Here is a 20,583-nt window from a genome sequence, read left to right on the forward strand (position 1 = left end):
TGTCTGGCTCTTTATTATTCATTATTAGTTAACAGATCCATGTCAAGGATCCTTTAGGCTTAGTTGGAGTTAACATCAAGTTTACTTCAACTTTGAATTCTCATAATCTGCATGACAGTGACACTGAGATAAAAGGTCTTGTAACCATCAGAGTTTTAAATTGAATACTTTATTTGATTTGATTGAACAGACGATTCATGACAACTTGGTTGAGTAGATAAAACCAGATTCGTGTTTGGAGAGTACTGACTAAAACATATGACACACACACTCACACACACTCACACACACTCACACTCACACACTGTACTCTCTTTGTGTTGAGATTAAAGCTCGTCTTTGGATTTGTTGGCTTTTTTTGCCTCTTCAGCTTTTATGGCCTCGATGTACTTCCTCCTGTCTTCATCCTCCTGGAAACACAAAGGAAAGAAGTTTATTTTTAACAGAGAAGAAAAGCAGACCCTGTCTCAAACACGCACAAATGTACTGAAACCACTGCAGCCTTGATGGTGTTTTTGGGGCAGATTAATGAGGCAGATAATTTACCTTAACTCTTTCTTTTTTGGCTTTCTCCATCTCTTTATCGAGAAACTTGATCAGGTCCTTCACCTTCCTCTTACCAGGGTAAACCACCATCTGACAGGAGCACAGTTATCACAAATTAAACATTATTACCTCGATATGGGTCAAGTTTCCCTCACAGGGCATAAATAACACATATACTCCCACATTTTCAGCAGCAGTCATTTGATGATAATTTGCATTTTTAATTTTTTATTAAAGAGACAGTTTGTATTATTTAAAGTGGGGTTGTATGAGGCACTCACAATACAGTAGTCAGTGCATAATACAGTGTATGCACCCAGTTTGGAGAAGCAGATAGGAATATCAACACAGGAGCTAAGCAAAATGTATTTTCCCACTTAAAAAAATCAATATCAGTTTAAGTGTGTGCTATATGTGCAGCTTTTTCCAACAGGAAACCGCTGTTATAAACCAAACATCACGCTTTTGTCTTCAACCACACCCCTTTAGCAAAAACAGTAATTTTACCTGCAGAAAATGGGAATTTCTGATCTACTGCTGCCTTCATCTGTTAGTTTGTTTGTGTTATTGTGTGACTTTGGTGAATTCAAACTATTTTTTAAAAATACCGAAGTCACACAATCACACAAACTACCTGATTGAAGCAGCAGTAGACCAGTGACTACCGTGTTCTGCAAAGTAAAATTACTGTTTTTGCCAGTGGAGTTTAGTTGATTTGGAGGAAATGTGATATTTGGGTTGTATAACAGCAGTTTCCCATTGAAAATAGCTTTCTGATGGCAAAGTAAAGCAGTGAAAACATCCTAAATATAGCACAGACCTAAACATATATTAGTGTGTTGATCATATCTACTGTAGTGAATTCACAGACTACGAATAAGTACCTCATACAACCCCACATCAAATAACCCGAACTATCCCTTTAATGCATGAGACTCGCTGGGATCATATCTTACAATATACAGTGTATCTATCTTCATTATATACTGTGTGTCCTTGTTTCTGTAACAGAAAAAAACTTCAACATCAACCCCAGATTCGATTATTAACTGATAGTTGACAGTTAATTTAATCTACTGAAAATACAGTCAAATCATCACTTGAATATATTACACAAAGAAATCATTTAAAAAATAATTAAAAATGCTCCATACTCTTTCAGCATATAGAGCAGGGAAGAGGCAGAGTGACGGGTAGGTGCCCTGCATTGACAAGTTGATGTCATTGGCTGATGCATCGAAGCGAGCGACGACCACGCCCTCTCGCTCCTTCAGGGCCTCGGCTAACTCGTCCCACAGAGGAAACAGATCACGGGACTCCTTACTGTACGGAAGATCTGAAATACACATTGAATAGAGATGTTTAAGTGCAGCTAGTGAGTAGCCTACAAGGGGCAACACACACAAGAAGTCAATAATAAACAGCAGCGTGACTCAGGAAGCATGGATTTGGTGATTTGATTGTGGCATCTAGGGGTCACTTTGGCTGGTTGTCTAAGTTATATTTAAACCTGTGTTAACTGATATTTTTTTTAGCCACTCAGAGCTAACAAAAGAAACTGCAAACACAAGACTGACATGCTATCACCCTATTACACATCCAGCAGACAAGAAGTTTAATTATTTTTCATTAAGAGTTGTGTTTCTGGCCAGCTAATGAATTTAAGTCTGACATTTACTATCCTTTCAGCTTCATTTTGGTCTCCACCATCTCATTAGAGAAACATTTATCTAGTTCTGAGTTTCTAAGTTCACAAGTTATGCACACTAACACACCGACACTGTCTGCAGTTTGGTGCTGAGCAAGCGAGAAGTTTTTTTAAACTTACAACAGCTGTCTAATAATAACATTATAAATACAAAACATAGCTGGCTCCATCACACACTATGAAAGCTAAAAGGAGGCAAGTTAATTATTTATTACAGTATTTCTGTAAAAGTGACTATTTTTTATGCTAAAGACAAGACCATTACTTTTGAAGAAATCTGATATTTATAATAATATAAAGATTGAAAACAAAAAATCAGTATGGCTATTGATAGTTACAATAAAAGGTACTGGCAGTTCCCAAGGACCTCCGACCTCTAGCGGGCGCCAAAAACCCCAACAAGCTGTGGCTTCGTCCTGTCTTTTTTTTCCTCTTCTCTTTAAAAAATAAAATAAAATAAATTAATTGAGTGTGTGTGTATTAAAGTACAAAGCAATTCATTTCGAGTTATTTTATTTTCAAATAAGAAAAATATGACGATTGGTTTGCTTGCTGTGTCTTTATCATGATGACGACGATGAGTCATGTGACCGTGAGACTTTGATAGCGGCAACAACGCCAGGTGTGAAAGTTTGACCAAAGTAACCGAGTACACGACGTTAACGTTAGCGGCGGGCGAACTAAGAAACATGGATAAAACACTTTGTCCTTCCTTAACGTAGCCTTGGGGGCTTTTTTTTTTCACTTTTTGGTGACGAACTGCGCTCCTTTTCCCACAATGAGAGGATTAAAAATGAACCGAGAGAAAGGAGGAGGGAACGGCTCTAGAACTGAGTCTCCAATCTGGAAATGGAGTCGGAACTTTAATGATGTGGTGGAAGAGTTTTCCAGGAGAAAGGCCAACTAAGGTAGGCTTTGGCTCTTATTATTCACACATGGACTGTCATTTAATCTGCCGGAGCCTATCTTAAATCTTTACATTGTTAGCTTTGGTAGTCAGAGTCATCGCCTATTAACGTTAACGTCTGTTACCTAGCAACCAGCACTACTTTTCTCATTTCGCCGAGCTAGCTAAACAACTGAGAGCTATACCGTTGTGTTTTTAATCAGTGAAATTCAATGAAACATACAAATAAACAAACACAACAACATGCCTAACAACAATGGTAACTTGGGAGATAAATGTTCTAAGATAGCAGACAGTCTCAGTCGTATCTGGCATCATCCATTATGTAAAAGCTATAAAAGACCAGCCACATGTTAGCTAAAATTACCGTTAGCGACTGTTAGCGAACACTGCCGTTAGTAAGTTAAGTTAGTTAGCTAGTACTACAAGTAGAAATTTGAATGTTAGGACAGCTTAATTCACAGTAATTCATTATCTTAAGTTAAGTCTGAAACTGTAGGTGGTGGTGTGCCATGACAGATGAACATTTTCTAGGTCAGTGTTGCAATCCTATCCTAAGTTTGTCCCCTAAGTTTAATATTTTCCTAAGCTAACGTTCACTTAGGAGTGTTAGTCTACATAAAGCCTCCGAGGTTGTGTCACGGCAGTCATTGTAATTACTATTAATACAGTATATGGGTATTCCAGTTACTATGGTTACTCTTACAGTTACTATGGTTACTCTTACAGTTACTATGGCAGCTCCTCACCCAGCAGTCTTTAATTTTACTAGACAGCAGTTTTCAGTTGTTAGTTAGTTCAGCTAACACACTTAGCCTTTGTTGGCTAGCTTCTGTAAAATGGCTAACTGAGGAAATCAGTGCGACAGATCTGCTGTGAAATGAAACGTAGATGAAGTAATAAAGAAATATGAAAATATTATTGTGACAGCAAGAAAGAAAGAAGTCAAAAATCGACAAGTGGCGAGTTTCAATAAAAGCTAATGTTAATATGTGCAACAGTTGTGTTAATGTTTGGCTAGCTAGCTACAAACTATTATAAATTATTTCACTTTTAGAAGATTGTTATGGATCCCTTTAAATTATCTGAGGAACATGATCACCAAGGACCAACACACAAGGGAACACTGAAGTAGCTAAGGGCAAATACTTAAAGAATGAAGAGTTTTCCCTTAAATCACCCCAGGGAAATCCTTAGGGTGATTTTATGCAACCCATTTTTTCCTGAAGGCCTCCTTAAGGACCTTTAAGGGAAAACTGTGTTTGTATGAAACCAGGAAGGTCCTAACCCTAATTACCATGGTTATGAAACAGTTAAGATAGGATCTGCAAGTTAGAAAGTTTCTGTAATGTGGCCCTGAATCATAGAACTGTATTGGTGAGGTGGGACAGTATGTGCTTGCTTATGTCATCGAGTTACGCATGGTTGCATTGATATTGTTGCTGTGCCACCAGATAGCAGCCTACACTAAAAACCTATAAAAGTCATGTAAAACCCCTGGATTGTGTGTGTGGAGCCGGAGTGACCTCCTAGATTTTGTGCTCAGAGGCTTCTGCATTCTGAATCTTAATTTGTGCTTGAGTACATCAACTTTAAATTGCTATTAAGACAATGCTTATGTGTAACGTAGACGTTACATTTTTCAGCCACATTTACACTAGTATTAATTCAAGTCGAAGCTTACTTGGTAGTTTTTAAATGAAGAGAAAATTTACATACAGAACAGGACAAAAACAGTCTTGTTTGGGTTGAAGGCGACTTTCTCCAGAGTCACTCCCACCAGCTCCTTCACCGGCTTAGTGTCCCATCCTTCAGGTATCGGCTCACTCTGCAGCTTAGGCTGTCACATTAACATGTACACAAACACATTGTTTACTTTACGACAAGCTGTTCTTTCAGTTCCTGTTATGTATCACACACTGGATGTGAGTGAACGTTACCTTCGCTTTGCCCTCCAGGTAGGACTGGCAGAAATCCTTTATGGTCTTCACATCCAGAGTGTCAGAGGGCAGGTGATAGGTCACATGGTTTGTCAGGTTGACCAGTCGAATGAGAGGAGCCTCGAAATCCCGAACTCTGAAGTACTCCATTATCCGTCCATTACGAGGCTCATCCACGTTCACCCACACAAACAGAATCTGAGTACACACACATGCAGAGGTGAAGTACTTGCGCAGGTTATTATTAAGTGTTGCAGTGCTGCTATTTCAATAATTTGTGCGTGTTTGATTTCTACCTTCAACCTGAATGCTTTTGCAGCGCTGTCAAAGGCAGAGTAGATCTCTTTGAAATCAGTGGAGCTTTTGTTGACAAACAGGAGGGCGTGGTTTAACACAGGTGATGTTAATATCTGAGTGGCTGTCTGCAGGAGAGAATAGCATGAACACATTTCATTTAACAATATAAGGGTGTGTCTAAACAGTTGCGTATATGTGGCCAAAGTTTTTCTTATAGTAGTAAGATGAAAGAAGACATGGCACATGATGACTACTTTTGTAACCCACTACAACTGTGTGGTTCATATTGGTTTCATCTTGTGAATCTGTGTGTGTATGTTTGTGTCATCATTGTAGAATGTAGTCCTGGAGACACCAAGTGTAACAGAAGCAGTTTTGAGCACTTTGCAAGGTGTTAATGTCTATGGATAGATTTTGTGAACGTGATAGCATCTCAACTGTACAAGACTCAGTCACGAAACCTTACAGGTGTTTAGTTGAGGTCAAAATGAAGGCCAAATTTGAAGATGGGTGCGGTGTGACTGATTCCTGAGTACTGACTGAGTACTCCAGTAATTTAATAAAGATGACTGTGTATTCATGGGTCAGAACGTCAACATGTTGATGAATGCCACAGTTAGTTAAGTGCAGTAGCTCTATAGGAGACATTTGGCAGTCAAAAGTGATGTAATAAAATATGATATAGCTGCTACCATTATTTTATTAATCAATTATGAATAGATTATTAAATTAATCAACAACTAAATTCTCTGATGCCAGCTTCTCAAATGTGAATATTTTCTGGTTGCCTTGCTCATTTATGACGGTTAAACTGAATTAGGGGCAAAATAAGATGTTTAAAGACATCATATTGGCTTTTGGGAAACACTGATTGACATTTTTCACCATTTTCAGAGATTTTATAGACCAAACAACTAATCAATTAATTGGGAAAATAATCAACAGATTTTTATTACAGTGGATTGCAATGGGGAAAAAGTCTCAAAGCATCAGAAAATGTCAAAAGGTCTACAGAAACCTCTCTTAGTCACTTTAGGTGTGATCTAAACACTCATGATTCATCTAAAATATGCCCCACATTTCTAGCTGGCACATTGAGCTGCTTACAATGGCCCATCACAACTTATAGATAAATACAGATATATGTATTCTTAATTCCTGCCACAGTGTCAGATTCTTCTTAAAAATCGGATGAAACAAGCTTGTGTTCACATTTTCACAGCCAGTGAATAGTATGATAGCCAGTTAAGAAAGGAACTGGGAGAGATTTTTTTTTAGATAATTTTTATTTTTGATGTTTTATTTTGTGGTTATTATGGTGGAAACACTACTGCTTCAAGTTCAACAAAATATGAAAATTACATGTAGTAGCTTTAAGTGAAACATTTGTGTTTAACATGTATCTCTCAGACGTGAGAGTATGAATCTGAAAACATAGTTTTTGGGTGGAGTGTACCCAGTGTTGGCTGTATCTCCCAGGTGGGCTTCTCATTTAGGATGGTGATTTTAAGTATGAGAACAAAATCAAGTTAGATGTTAGCTCTAACATTTAGGAAAACTGAATATTTTCTTATTAAGGAAAAGAGATATTTGATCTTAAGATTATCAACGGAACCCAAACAACAAACTAACAAACACTTTAGAAATCCTTCAATGCATTAATATTGTGAAGTAACCCATCTCAGAAAGCTTAAATAGGCCTACAATAAAACACACACACAAAACACAGACACACTTTCCCAAACTTGGGGTTATAGCAGCTATATGTGTGTGAAAATGTACCGTGCGTCTAATACTTTACCTTTCCGGTGTACTCAGTGACTGGATCCATCTGGTAGACAGTGATAAAAATGATCAGCTCTTCTTTGGATCTCTGAGGCATCATTTTGTAAGCCTGGATGAGCTTAGACTGCAGCACACACAAACAGACACACACACACACACACACACACACACACACACACACACACACACACACACACACACACACACACACACACACTCACACACACACACATACACAGGTAAGAATGCAGTGAACTTCTGCTGTTGAACTACTGCATATTAATGAATTCCTCCAGCTTAATGTGAAGGTTTTAACAATTTAAATGCAATGTCTTGTGTCCAGGAATGTCAGAAAACTCCAACACATACAGTACAGCAATCCCTCATAGATGTGTGTTTGTGACTGGTGTATGTTGGATTAAAAAATACCTTTTTTAGCAGCAGTACAACATCATCCGTGAGGTCATATTTGCTGATAACTTCCTTGTCCTGTGTCACTGCAAAACTGAGATCAGGGAGGTGGATCGCTGCAGCGTAGAACACCTGGACGTACTCATGGTCCAGCTCCTACACACAAATGCACAAATAAAAACACACAAATTGTTATTCAGCCAGTTGATTACAGTCACAACACCAGTGAAAGGCTGAAAAATCAAACCGTAGATATTCACCTTAAAGAATCCAACCACTGTCAGCTCCTCTGTGGCATCTAATTGGCTAAGATCAGTGATGATGAGGTCAGCAGCAGATCCCGCCCTCCTCTTCAGCCAGGTCAAAATGGAGGCTGAGCTATGAGGAACTTAATCACAATTCAGGAAAACAAATCATATTTAGTGTCAATATTTTACCAAAAAATTAAATAAGATTCAACGGCTCTGTTGACAAATAGTTAGACATTTTGGGGAATGCGCTTATTTGTTTTCTTGCCAAGAATAATATGCGAAGATGGATTCCATTTTCAAGTCTGTGAGTTAACTACTGAGCTAAAGCCAGGAGATGATTAGCTTAGCTTAACATAAAGTATGGAAGCAGAGTGAAAGAGGTAGCCTGGCTCTCAACAAGAGTCTAGGATTAAACAAAAAAGATATCGCAAGTTAATTCAAAAGCTTTGAAGTTTTTTTTATTCACAGAGCCAGGCTAGATGTTTCGTCCTACATTTTTGCTATGTTAAGATAATTCTCAAATATCATGATTAGCCTAAATGTTAAAAGATGGATGCTTAACAATGAATTGGAGCCTACTTAACTCAGTCTGACAAATATTTTAAGTAATCAGCAGATGCAAAACAGATGGAAAATGGCTGAGACACGCTTGCTAACTTTTGCAAGTTAACTAGTAAATTAGTTAACTCAGTTAACTCAGTCAACTGAATTTAGAGTCATACCTTACCCTTCAGAGTAGTTAAATGTTTAAACACATGGTTAACAAAAAATATAATATATATATATCAAGAGATATGATGTAATATCAAGAAAATATTAATCGAATACTGCATCAGCTCAACCTAGCAACAGTTGGAAGTATATGAAACTTGCATGCTGATTTCTGCAAGATAGCCAGCAAATTAGCTAACTCAGCTTATCAACTGTTACAGCCCTGCTTCCACCCTGGGCAAGTTTTTTCATGTTTCTATATTTTCTCACAAAGAATATACTTATAACAATGATGAATCTGAACTGTAATGGAAAGACTTTAGCTAGCACAGCCAAGCTAACTGATGGTCTGCATAATTTTGGTCTATTCTTTTCTTCAAAAGAAATAAAATACAGTTTATACAGTATACTTGTTGGACAATGTGTATATATGTGTTTTATTAGCATTTATTAGATAGTTGTGTGCACATTGTTCTCATCAGTTCAGGTTCAGGCTTTGTTCTTCTCCAATCAGGAAAACATAATACATAATCCCAGATGTTTTAATAGCCTGACAAAGTTTTAGCTGACTGGAACTAGGCTACTATTAAAGAGCTTTAGTCATTTATTAACTAGTAAATTACTCCTCCATTTACTGTTGCTCATATTAATGTATTAAGGATACACCATGTGTTATTTGCACATACCAGGACAATCTACAGGGTTGTGTTTATCTCCAGACAGGTATAGCCTGATTGACGGGAGGCCTGTGGCATTGAGTTCTTTAGCCAGGTCCTTCTCCTTTGTCACATCAACCACTGCCAGTTTGACCTCTGACCCCTGAAGCTCTGCAGCAGCATCGTCAAATGCCGCAGCAATTCGATGGCCTTCTCCCGACAGCGGAGCATCTACAACCACAGAGACAGACACACACAGTAAGTGAGTATGAATATGCTGCAGTGTGAGATACTTTGTTGATGTCATTTGTTTTGCTTTGCTTATAAATGTATAGCTCAAGATCAATCTGTATGAGTCTCTGTGTGTAACTTACAGAAGTGCACCAGCAGCTGTTTATGTTTTCTCAGTGCCCTGTTGAAATTTCCTTTCTTCAGCTCTAAAACTCCATCCTTCTCGGGGGATGATTTGTCCGCCTGTCGGTTGGCTTGTGTGTCAGCGGCAACAAACACACAGAGACACAAGGCCGTCACCCCCAGCAGCAACAGTCTCCTCATGACGGCTCACCCACACGCTGACAAACTGGACACTGGAACAAGCTTGACGGAAAGGTATGGAGGGAGTGGTGAAAGGAAGGGCTGATATATGTGTGTGTCAGCGCGTGCGTGTGTGTGTATCAGTGCTGAGCTGGTGGTTGTGAATTTGTTGTTTGTTATCTGCCGACCAGGCCCACCAGTCTGTTGCTGATTAACTTTATCTGAGCCCTGCTGTATCTCTGCTATTGGCTGCTGTTCATATCAAGTATATCACAAATATCTTAATGCCCTTTGCCTAACACTGTTATCCCCAACAAGGTCAAAATGGAAGCACTAAAGCACACACACACACTCGCCAAACACGCACAACATATGCAAACTTGCCCCACTTGCACAGATGTTAGAAAATAAAACTATTTCATAGCTTTGTCAAAGTAACCAAGACCATTTTTATTTCCCTATCAACATGATAGAGCGATAAATAATAGCATGACAACATTTTGATTTAAAAAAAAAAAAAAGGTAGTTGAGTCCAACTTGACAGAATACCAAGTGTCACACATTTTTACAACAAAGACAGGTAAAGCAGGTGCATTAATCAGTCATTGTATTGAAGTGTGCAACACAGACATATCCTTCAGTTGCAACCTTCGCCCCGTATCTTATATATGGTATTCACAGCAGGTCCATGTCACAGTATATCAGTATTCAGCATGTTTAGAAATAGGCATATTTGCTTTCTTGGAGAGGTTTAGATTAGAAGATTGATACCACACTCTCATACAGTATGCATGAAGATATAGCTAGGATGTGAATGTTAGCTTAGCATAGTGAAGGGCTCCACGATTAATTGAAAAATTAACAAAATTGCAGTATGGCCAAGTGCAGTATCCAAATTGCAGAGGCTGCAATTTTTTGATAAAGGAGTAAGGTGTGATAAAATAGCATTATGATGAGGTACAGTAGTGCAGCCCAGATGCCCTGGCCTAAAAACATTGCTCTCTTAATGTGAGAAAACATTTTTGTTTGTTTGAGACCCCAGCAAATGCCACATCATCATGAATTCAGTATACTGTATCAGTGAAAATAATGAATTTATGATATCAAAATAATTGTAATATGGTGTTCTATTTTGTTTTTTATCATGTTGTCTAGCCTTAGCATGGAGGCTGGAAACAGCTAGCCTGGTTCTTAGGCTCTCTAATTAACACAGCTTGTACAAAAACCTTGTGTATAGGGATTATTGCAACAGTTATGTCACATCATTCAGACTGTAATATCAAGCTGACACTGATGATATCTTCCACTGATTGGTCGATTACAGCATTCTAAAGTCTGTTATTTCAGTATATCAGACAGTTACTATGAATAACAGACCACTGGCGTGAATGCAATTCTGATCCTGGGCTGTGGAGGAGCAATTAAAGAATTTTTAAATAAATACTTTGTTTCAAATTTTTGATTTTATTTTGGCAAGTAACTGTGTAACAAGCAGGATAATGTACAGTGAGCAGGTCATTGTTATGTGGCTGTCTGGATTTATTTCACAATAATGACCTGCTCACAGTACTTTGTCCCTTACACAATAAATATAGCCCAACGCAAAAAGATAGATAATTTAGGCTTTTATATCTGATTTTGACAAGATTAGCAGTTAGGATAACTGTTGTGGAATGAAGCAGTCTTAACTGGTTGCCCAGCAACCTGAAAGTAACGACAAGACTGTAGGAAGTCACTCCTAGCTAGCCAGGCCATGTGCGCCCCCATACCTGTGGTCTTTGCGCAAAGCGAAGCTAACCCACTGGTATCAGTCTTGTTTCTCAATCTTCTAATCTAAATAAAATTCTGTCAAGAAGAGGGAAACTGTGCACTGTATTTTAAGCTATAACCTGTAGTTATGGTGGTTATTTAACAGTGGAAAGTAATGCAAAGGAAAATTTATGACATGGTTTTGAATTAAAAAAAAAAGTTTATGGAATATAATTGCCTTCATTGACTGGAGTTGTACATACTGTAAGTGATACCTAAGTATGTGTCACAGCAATTCATAATATAAAGACATCATCTGCATTGTTTTACTCTATACACACTTTGAGTCATAGATTACAACTCACAATTTTGTGTTTCTTAACTGATCGTAATTCAAATTATAAATCAGCTTGACTCCAGTATGAGCAAACTCTACAGGTGTAAACATTTTTCACAGCAACCAAAATTATTGTTTTAAATTCAGTTAGTCTTGTATCTGTCAAAGGCCCTACACACCCACATAGGTGGCATTTATAGACTAGAATAACATCAGGTTACCTAACTTCCATGTAGTAATAAGTATGATAAAGGTGTTACCACCGCCCAAACAGGTGCAACAAAACTAACAGGAGAGCAAGGGAGGTGTCAGTGGCGCAGTCTGTACATGCCCGTGCAGTCCTGAAGAAAGGTATCATCTGTCAAAATGTGTTAAGTCATCCGTTATCTTGGATGTGCAGGGCCTTTAAAAGTGGAATTATGCAGAAAAATAAATTACAGCACATAAAATCTATGTATTTTATAACAGGCTTTGGTTGCTTTAACAAAGAACATCACATCTGGTATTCAAGCCTGGACAAGTTGCTCCCTTCCTCATTGAAGTAAACATTTTTGATTTTGTTCTTTTGGTATTTAAATATAGAAAAAAAAAGTTTAAAAACAAAACTATGAATGAATTAAGTCCCGGAGATCATCTTGTTCATCATAAATGTCCTCTGCTTCGTCTTTTGTCTATACACACACGTTGTAAAAAGGTGTCATATGCACAGGCAGGGACAAACTCCGTATTCTCCTCCCCCTCATTAATTTTAAAGGACCAGTGTGTAGGATTTAGTGGCATCTAGTGGTGAGCTTGAACATAGCAAACACTTGCACGCACACTCACCCTCCCCTTCCAAATGTGTAGGAGAAGCTACAGTGGCTGCGAAACTCACAAAAAACTTACAGTAAAGGAGACTATAACTAGAGCAACATGGCAGCTTCCAAGGAAGAGGATGTGCACCCTCTGGATATATAAACAGTTTCTTATTTTCAGGTGATTTATACACTAATGAAAACATTCTTATGAATATTATTATGAATATTATATTCTATTTCTGCTACATTCAGCCACTAGCTGCCCCTAAATCTAACAAACTGGGCCTGTAATTTCAACCCTAACAGTACATTCTTACAAAAGGTCAAAAGTGCAAAACATGTTTTTGCCTAGTTTTCCTCTGTGTATTAGAAATGCCTGTCTGCATTTGAAAAATGGTTTAAAATATTAAAGATCACATTAAAGACTGAAGATTAAATAATTTTAGTATAATATACGCACCCTTTGTGGCTGCTGATTGGAAAAGATGGGAGTTTGTCCTTCATAGTAAAAGGCAGTGGTGAGTTTGAATTCCTGAAGATTCCAACTGTCATAATTATTATGGCGGAAAAGTTGTGTAAAAAAGTCTGTAGAAACTTCTGAAACTGCTCATGCAGCATAAGCCACTACTCAGTCCATCTCCATGTTCAGTAGAAATATTAGATCACACAGACTTATCATCACTTAAATACACCCTTGCACCCCTGTGTAGGCTGAGGAGTGAGCTGTTTACATTGCTAGCTTATGACAAACATTTATTTATCCGGATTATGACAAAAATATGTTACGAGTGTTTTGAGTTTTTTGTGTGGACTGAAGACAAGAGGAGCTATATTAATCCTGACGGTGTCATCTTGTGTATATGTGCAGATGGTTTCCACACTGTGGGCAGGAGTGATGTGCATCTTGTAGGCTGCGTACCATGAACGGTATCAGACAGAAACCACAGATCAACCTGAAACACACAAACACATGCAGAGACCAAACACATAAAGGATGAAGGGTTTGTTAAAGCTGGCTGAGCACTCTGATGTTCAATGTTCATGTGTGTGTGTCTCACCCCATCACTGTGAGAAGTATACACATGCACCAGGCAGCCTTCCCGGGCAGGTATGTGACTTTAGTAGTGACGACGTGGTGGCAGTGTGGGCAGCGGACCAGACCGGGGACGTCTCTCAGATACATCACTTCGATAGGAACAGGCTGTGGCTGTGTCACCACAACAACTGGCTGAGTTTGTATGGCGCTGACAGACGGTGTTACACTAACTGAAATTCAGAAGATACAGGGAGGACAGAGGGAATAAAATAAGAAGCAAATGTTATTTTCACTTGCCCAGTTGTTTTATGCTATTAAGAGCAGTAGTTAAGGTGAAACTTTAGTACTTTGTGTAATTGGATGGATTACGATTCCAGTGCTTTGTGAAGGTGATGTCACAGCAGTTGGTGCCCTGGGTGGAGTCAGGACAGGAAAAGGATCTGGCTGGACTGTAACAAAAAAAAAAAAAGTGTCCATATGAAGGCCCTTTTTCTTTCCCTTTTTCTTTCCCTGTGCACTAAAACAGCATTTTTTTCTTCCCCCCAAATTTAGTTTCACCAAAGTTATCTTGGTATTTCGGAGCTTTCACAAAACAATGTTGTACGCCAGCCAAGTGAGGACTAGGGGCTCTGTGTCAGTAACATTATAAGACAACCTTTAGGTATGGTAATCAAGTATTATAGTATACTAGGGTATTAAGAAATCCAGACGGTGTGATTATCATTATTGTCAAAAATACAGATGGTCCTCTTTCTGTTAAACCAACTTGGAGATGAAGTATCGAGGGGATGTACTGTAGTGCACAGCACGCACCATCAGAAGTCAGTCTCTTGATGCAGCAGCGGACTAACTAGTAAAAAAGAGAAATGCCTCTGCCCTGGGAGTATTTGGCATTTTGTTCCAATGATAAAGTTAAGCTAACAAACACTGCAGACCAGTGGTCGAGTAAAGTAGCAGGAGAGAGAGAGCAAGTGGCAGCCCTATTAATCTGTTTATGGTAGCAGAGTGATGTTGAATGTGTGCTGCATATGGAGGAAAGGGTGAGCAGAGAAGTTGTTTGTCTGGCAGTAAATGTACAGTTAAGGTTCCAGTTTGTCAGTGAATAAAGGCTGCAGCTTCTCAAGACCAAAGCAAAGCTCCTTAGTGTGTGTTTTTTTCCCCAATTGGAGGAATTGTTTCTGTGACAATCGGCTCCACCTCTGTGGAGGGAGTGCTCTCTGCAGTGGAATAGAGTTGAGTTGATACTGCCCAAGCCTACCTTTAGTTACCTCATAACTTTTTCTGTGATTGTGCATAGGTGCCAACATAGTCGAGTACACAGCAGCGTTATCGTTACTAATGTCTATTTATGTTGATTTTTGTCAGAAAATGTAGCAACCATGAATGGTTTAAGTGAAACAAAACCTTTCTATAGATGGCAGTTTTTGAGCCACGACAAAGGTCAAAATGCGGTTGATAACAGACTAGGCAAGCCTTATTTTTAGCCTAAAAGTTGTCTCTTGTGGCCCCTACTGACTGGTTAAGAGGAGTGAGGAGTCAGCAGTTGGAATAAAATTGAACAGTCAATATATATATATATATATATTTTTTTCCCCCAGAAATTGTGAATCATTGCAGCCATAGGAGTTTCTTGGGTATGCAGTCATATAGGTCAAGTAGTATGTGAGATTAGTTGTGGATAGAACAAACACTTGTACACTAACACACTGCGGTACACAGGCATGCATGATCTCCACATTGAGATAAAATCAGGCTTTGTGGTGATCAGCATTAGGGTTGTGGGGCGTGTGCGGGGGTATTTATTTGTGCTGAGAATAAAATTGCAGTGAAACAATCAGAAAATATCATTTTCTTTCTTTGATTCACTGGCTTGCTCCCTGCCAGCGCGCTCTCTCCTCGTTCAGTATGTACCTTTTTCTGTTTGACTCTCTATCAAACACATGGACACGAACCAAAGGAAGCATCTGGATGACACTGCTTTGCAGCATAAACTGCAAGCTAGACCCAGATAGTGAACACAAAATAAATCAGACCTGTTCAAAACTGTAGAGTATCATCATTAACTTCACCTGTATGGGTCCGGTTTTCATTGATATTTCAGGCTGACTGTAGAAAGAAGTCTAATCAACAGCACATGATTGGCCACTGAGTTGTGTTTCTGCAAAAGTTTACCGTTTCAACTTTTGTTCTGCATCTTGCTGTTTTTTTTTTTGCACCTCCACCAGGATAGCCTAAATCCACTTCCCCCCATTCAAAATGAATTTGAATTGCCACAATGCCTGACTCTGTGTGAATGTGGCCTTATACCTGGCAGAGATAATTGAAGGCAACAATTGGCTTCTTAGCTTTACTGACACATAGTCTACGACGTTGTCTAAGCAGCCTTTTGTGATGGTTTTATAAAGCTCTGTTTTTCCCAGTGACACTAAAATAAAAAGCAGCCACCTGATTTATCCATACTGTATACTGTTCTCAGAAAGCTTCGTTTTCGTGTGTGAAAAACAGTATGGACTGAGGATGAAACAAAGAAACAAAAGATGTGTTTCCAGCTACCTCTCTCACATGAGTTGTGAAAGAATTGGGTAAAAGAGGAACCAGTGAGATTTTATCTTACCTGCTTCTCCATAGGTGGGAGGAGGTGTTGAGGGGGAGGGGATGGAGGCGTCGTAGGAGGGGGGAGGAAGGCTGTTGAATGCTTGTGTGCTGAGAGCAGCAGGGTGGAGACTGGACTCCTCATATGAAGGGGGTTCCATCAGGAGATCATCCAGTCAGACAGGAAGCTGGTGATAAAGAGGAGACAGCAGATAATTCATATGCAAACACAAAAATAGATGCTGGCATTTAGCAAATGAAACCTGCATTTTCTCCTATTTATTGCATCATGTTTTGTTCATGATTCCTTCAAGGAGGTTATTTTTTTTTTACCTGTTTATTAATTTGTTCTTATTCTGAATATTTCAATGAAATTGGATGTAAAGTTAACATAAGATAAAATATTCCTTTAGTAGTCCTACAGCTGGGAAATCTAAGGTGTTACAGCAGCAAAATAGATGGCAAAAATATAAAGAAGCATCAATAAAAATATAACAAATAAAATGTAAAAATAGAAGCAAAAGAGAATACAAAAAATAGGAACAATTTAAACAAGGAAAATATAAAAGTAAAAACAGGAACATTATAAACAAGGGAAATATAAAAATAGGAACAATATAAACGGGAAATTACGATTAGTGTACATGGTAGTGCAGGCCAAATGTCAGTTTTGATGAGTTATGTTGTTTACCGCACAACTAGTGTACAGTTAAAGTTCATTCCTAACTTAGGAAGAAGCAGTCTGACAAAATTATCTTTACTCAAATTTTCAGCCATGATTTCAGAGCCTTTGTCAGCAGATGTGATTTCCTCACTGAGATGGTTCATTTGTCAAAGACACTGAAATAAAACCAGGAACAGACAATACTGGCTCTCTAAACTTGTTCCGATATCGATACCAGCATCTGATTTGTACAGCCTAAAATACTGAATCAGGTATCAACGAGTATGTGAGTCTATGAGCCGATCAGATACTTTGTAATTTCTTAACCCCCGACATGGGACCCTGTAACTTCCCAGCAGTGTCCTCTGTGCCATTTTTTAAAGTTTATACAGCTGTTACAAAATAATTATCAATATTTTCTTAACGCACTGGTATTGGATTGGTGTGAAAGTTTAGGTATCGGGAAGTAAAAAACCGTATCTCTATACGAAGGACCAAAAATCCATTGAGAAGGAATCAAAGTTCTTCTTTACACAAAAATTGTGCACTATTGATGCAACAAAGGTTTGCCTCTATGCTGCCTTTGTCTTTTTTTATATTGATCCAAACAATAAAGCTGCCCCAGAGTCTGATTTTATATAGCCTGGTGGCATTTTGGAATCAAAAAGAGGAGTGGAGTAAAACAACAGCGTTGTTGTCTAGAGTGACAATCGCATCGGTCAACAAGTGATCCTGCTCTTTTCTGCTGATAATGATAATTTGCTCATATTACATACTATGACTTAAAACTACTGCAAGGAACTTTCCCATTGTGTTCATTTTGGAGACCTCTGTGGATAAAACTCGTGTTTCCAATGCCAAAATCACAAAATATACAAATAAATCTAAAATAAAATTGTCTAAATCTTCCTGCTTCCTTTTTAACTGGCTGGAAAAATGTAAACATGGATTCATTTCATTTGAAATAGCCAGTCTTCTTGCTAATGGTCATGTTTGCTTATGTAGGTCCTGTAGAGTATTTAATTGAGACTGTTTCATAACCAGTTATAGCTGTAGTAGGTTAAAATTATGTTTTAAATGAAGCACCTTTACTTGTAGTGGAGTATTTTCACAGAATGGTGTTTTACGTCAGTAAAGGTTCTGAATACTTTCAGCTGGAATCTATTATCATTACTATCTCTAACTGGCAACACTGCTTCTTGTTATCAGCCCAGGGTGTATGAAGGCACTGAACATAGATGAAAAATTACATGAGTTTCAAAGTACTTTAGGTACTGTGAACATCTGAACTCTTAGTCTCTCTGTACTGTGCGATGTTTACACTGCTGCAGCTCTGATTGTGTTGTGGGAGTTACTGGTATCAACTCCTCCCTCCATTACTACACATTAAACAATAGAGAGGTACACTTGCATGAGAACACCAGTCTGAATTTTAGCCAGAGCAACTGAGATTTAAAGTGACAGTAACAAATCAACGTGCGCGCACACACACACACACACACACACACACACACACACACACACACACACACACACACACACACACACACACACACACACACACACAGAGCAGTATTACAGTATAGTCAGAGCAAAAACAAAGTACTGTAGATATCCTGTAGATTTCTTCAATATAATAATTACACCCTGTAATACTACATTATTCTCACTTACTTTCTAAATTAAAATGTAAAAATCACTCCAAAAATATGCACAGTTTCAGCTCCTTGTCTCGTTATAATATAGAATAAGTACATTAAAAAAAAAAGATCCAGACCTCTGTATGTACTTTAATAAGAGAGTAAGAATACAGAGTAGAGATTAGAATCAAAGAAAATAGCTTTACTCTTAAATTAATGTTAAGTATCTACTATTTTAAATTAGTCATACCATCAGTCGAACACAGTTCAAAGGCTCAGTTAAACAGTTAATTTAAGCTCAAAATGACACAGTATCATAATATGTATGTGGCACTTAACACAGGTAATCCTGAATCATGTCATCACACTTTACTGCTTACTCATAAGACTTGTTTTCTTGCCAATTTGTCACCTAAAACCAGCTGTATTAGCCATTAAACACACCTGCCGAATGCAGCCAAGAAATTCTAGCTCACATGGGACTCTTCTCTTATGTAAACAAGGTACATCCAAGCCCTAGAATCAGATCCAAACGGGCACAGACCTGCCTCCTCCGTGAAGAACTCCAAATACTGCCCGTAAAGAATATAGTATACGTCCTGTCTTCACTAATAATTAAACAGTGTGATGTGTGAGATATATCAGAGCAGCGGTCTTACCTTGGACAAATGAGGAAGCTTGGCCAGCAGGAGAAAAGGCGTACCATGTTGGTGACAGTTGTGACATCACAGCCTGTTGAACCTGTTTTCCTCTGGAATTAGAAACATTTTGCTTCCCACAGACTGAAAACCAACCCTCTTTACATGTTTCCCTCCCTATAGTCACCTGTTTCCTAAATGTACAGTCATTCTCTGGTATCACTTTATTTACAGTGCAGCCGTTAGTGAAATAATACTGTAATATCTGCAATATTTGCTTCACTTATACACATTCTTTAATTTACCAAGAAACAAAACAGAATCAATCAATGTGAATATAAAAGTATTTTTTCTGTACTATGTACTGACTGTTTGTAAGAAAACTAGAAGTCAATGTTACAAAATAATAGTTGAGTAGAAATTATTAGTACCAACAAATTGAGTATTTGTAGTTATGAAGGCTAAATAAATATACATAAATCACCAGGCATTTTCAGTAAAGACTTTTTCATTCATTCATATCATCCAACCTTTTTTGCACAGACTGTCCCCACTTTTATGTTGCATTCACATGCTTCTCAGATGATCCCATTTCCAGAGCGGGGTAGTTGTTCTTCCAACATTGGTGTGTTCATGAGCTTTTAGGGTAGCATAGGGTTTCATCAAGTGCTACCAACTTTCACCAGTTTTCATTTACTAATGAAAGTTTTCACTTCTAGTAGATGGATGTTTGTGAGTGTGTTACCATGCTGAGGTTAGCATTTAGCTAATGTGCAACCTCATGGAGCCACTAGCCTGTCTTGATGGACTGTATCTTGGTACTCACACAAGTCGATCTATGGTTTCTTCTCTATTTGTTTATGTTCTGCAGTATGTTCTTAGAAAATGCACCTCCTTCTATCAGACAGCACTGCCTGTTGCCCCCCAGAGACTAAATCATCCACCATTATTTATGACACTTTAAGCTTGTTTGTCTTGTCTGGATGTCACTTAGGAATGAGACACAACTTTGTTTCTATCTTTCAATCTACTTCCTCCTGTGTGTTGACACTGTAATGATTTTCTTTCTTTCTTTCTTTTTTCTTTCTTTCTGCTTCCTGATCATTTGTACTTTTGACTATTAACCTCAAATCTCTTCGTTCTCTGCATACTGACCCGTCTTAACTGTTTATCCACTTGCAGACGTTCTGATTATGTTGACTTTAATGGCAATTGTAAATAATGAACACTTGTTAATGTATCACATTGTTGTCTTGTATGACAAACTTGTTTATATTTTATTATGGTTTTGATTACACTTGAAAGTAAAAAAAAAATGCAAATTTACCACCAGACATTTAGAAAAATTAAATAAAAATAAGTTACATTTGTTGACAGTAAAATC

At 38.1% G+C, this 20,583-nt stretch overlaps 2 protein-coding genes and 1 long non-coding RNA gene across 5 annotated transcripts in view; 1 reads left to right on the forward strand and 2 right to left on the reverse strand.

The window, feature by feature from the left end:
* Positions 1-147: 147 nt before the first annotated feature.
* On the reverse strand, positions 148-9,816 carry LOC146329723 (protein disulfide-isomerase). The gene is made up of 11 exons (XM_084715001.1): positions 9,587-9,816; positions 9,243-9,443; positions 7,855-7,982; positions 7,613-7,750; positions 7,200-7,307; positions 5,398-5,523; positions 5,102-5,299; positions 4,881-5,001; positions 1,701-1,882; positions 547-636; positions 148-410 (listed from the first exon to the last, which is right to left on the reverse strand). Exons 1-11 carry the CDS (start codon positions 9,765-9,767, stop codon positions 327-329), a joined length of 1,557 nt encoding a protein of 518 aa, XP_084571127.1. The 5' UTR covers positions 9,768-9,816; the 3' UTR covers positions 148-326.
* Positions 3,012-20,583, forward strand: part of LOC146329724 (uncharacterized) — a 42,240-nt gene continuing 24,668 nt past the window's right edge. Inside the window, exons 1-3 of the long non-coding RNA XR_014769829.1 lie at positions 3,012-3,162; positions 9,276-9,474; positions 9,648-9,821. This is a non-coding gene — a long non-coding RNA (uncharacterized LOC146329724). The remainder of the gene's footprint in view (positions 3,163-9,275; positions 9,475-9,647; positions 9,822-20,583) is intronic.
* On the reverse strand, positions 11,696-19,281 carry LOC146329725 (lipopolysaccharide-induced tumor necrosis factor-alpha factor homolog). 3 transcript variants are annotated; one of them, XM_084715004.1, is made up of 5 exons: positions 19,221-19,281; positions 16,280-16,445; positions 14,013-14,114; positions 13,688-13,895; positions 11,696-13,582 (listed from the first exon to the last, which is right to left on the reverse strand). In XM_084715004.1, exons 2-5 carry the CDS (start codon positions 16,416-16,418, stop codon positions 13,477-13,479), a joined length of 555 nt encoding a protein of 184 aa, XP_084571130.1. In that variant the 5' UTR covers positions 16,419-16,445; positions 19,221-19,281; the 3' UTR covers positions 11,696-13,476. The 3 variants fall into 3 exon arrangements, with proteins under 3 accessions (XP_084571130.1, XP_084571129.1, XP_084571128.1); XM_084715003.1 differs by lacking the exon at positions 19,221-19,281 and adding an exon at positions 19,106-19,220; XM_084715002.1 differs by lacking the exon at positions 19,221-19,281 and adding an exon at positions 19,006-19,207.

The sequence above is a fragment of the Lutjanus erythropterus genome, chromosome 3, assembly GCF_056507025.1.
Source record: "Lutjanus erythropterus isolate fLutEry1 chromosome 3, fLutEry1.hap2, whole genome shotgun sequence".
Classification (NCBI taxonomy): domain Eukaryota; kingdom Metazoa; phylum Chordata; class Actinopteri; order Lutjaniformes; family Lutjanidae; genus Lutjanus; species Lutjanus erythropterus.

Coding starts and splice junctions, on each gene's coding strand:
- LOC146329723 (XM_084715001.1), bottom strand. CDS start 9,767: ATGAGGAGACTGTTGCTGCTGGGGGTGACGGCCTTGTGTCTCTGTGTG. Junction 7,983..9,242: donor CAACCCTGTAGATTGTCCTG/GTATGTGCAAAT, acceptor ATTGTGATTAAG/TTCCTCATAGCTCAGCCTCC. Junction 411..546: donor CCAAAAAAGAAAGAGTTAAG/GTAAATTATCTG, acceptor TTGTGTTTCCAG/GAGGATGAAGACAGGAGGAA.
- LOC146329725 (XM_084715004.1), bottom strand. CDS start 16,418: ATGGAACCCCCTTCATATGAGGAGTCCAGTCTCCACCCTGCTGCTCTC. Junction 13,896..14,012: donor AATCCATCCAATTACACAAA/GTACTAAAGTTT, acceptor TCTGAATTTCAG/TTAGTGTAACACCGTCTGTC. Junction 13,583..13,687: donor ATACTTCTCACAGTGATGGG/GTGAGACACACA, acceptor TGTGTGTTTCAG/GTTGATCTGTGGTTTCTGTC.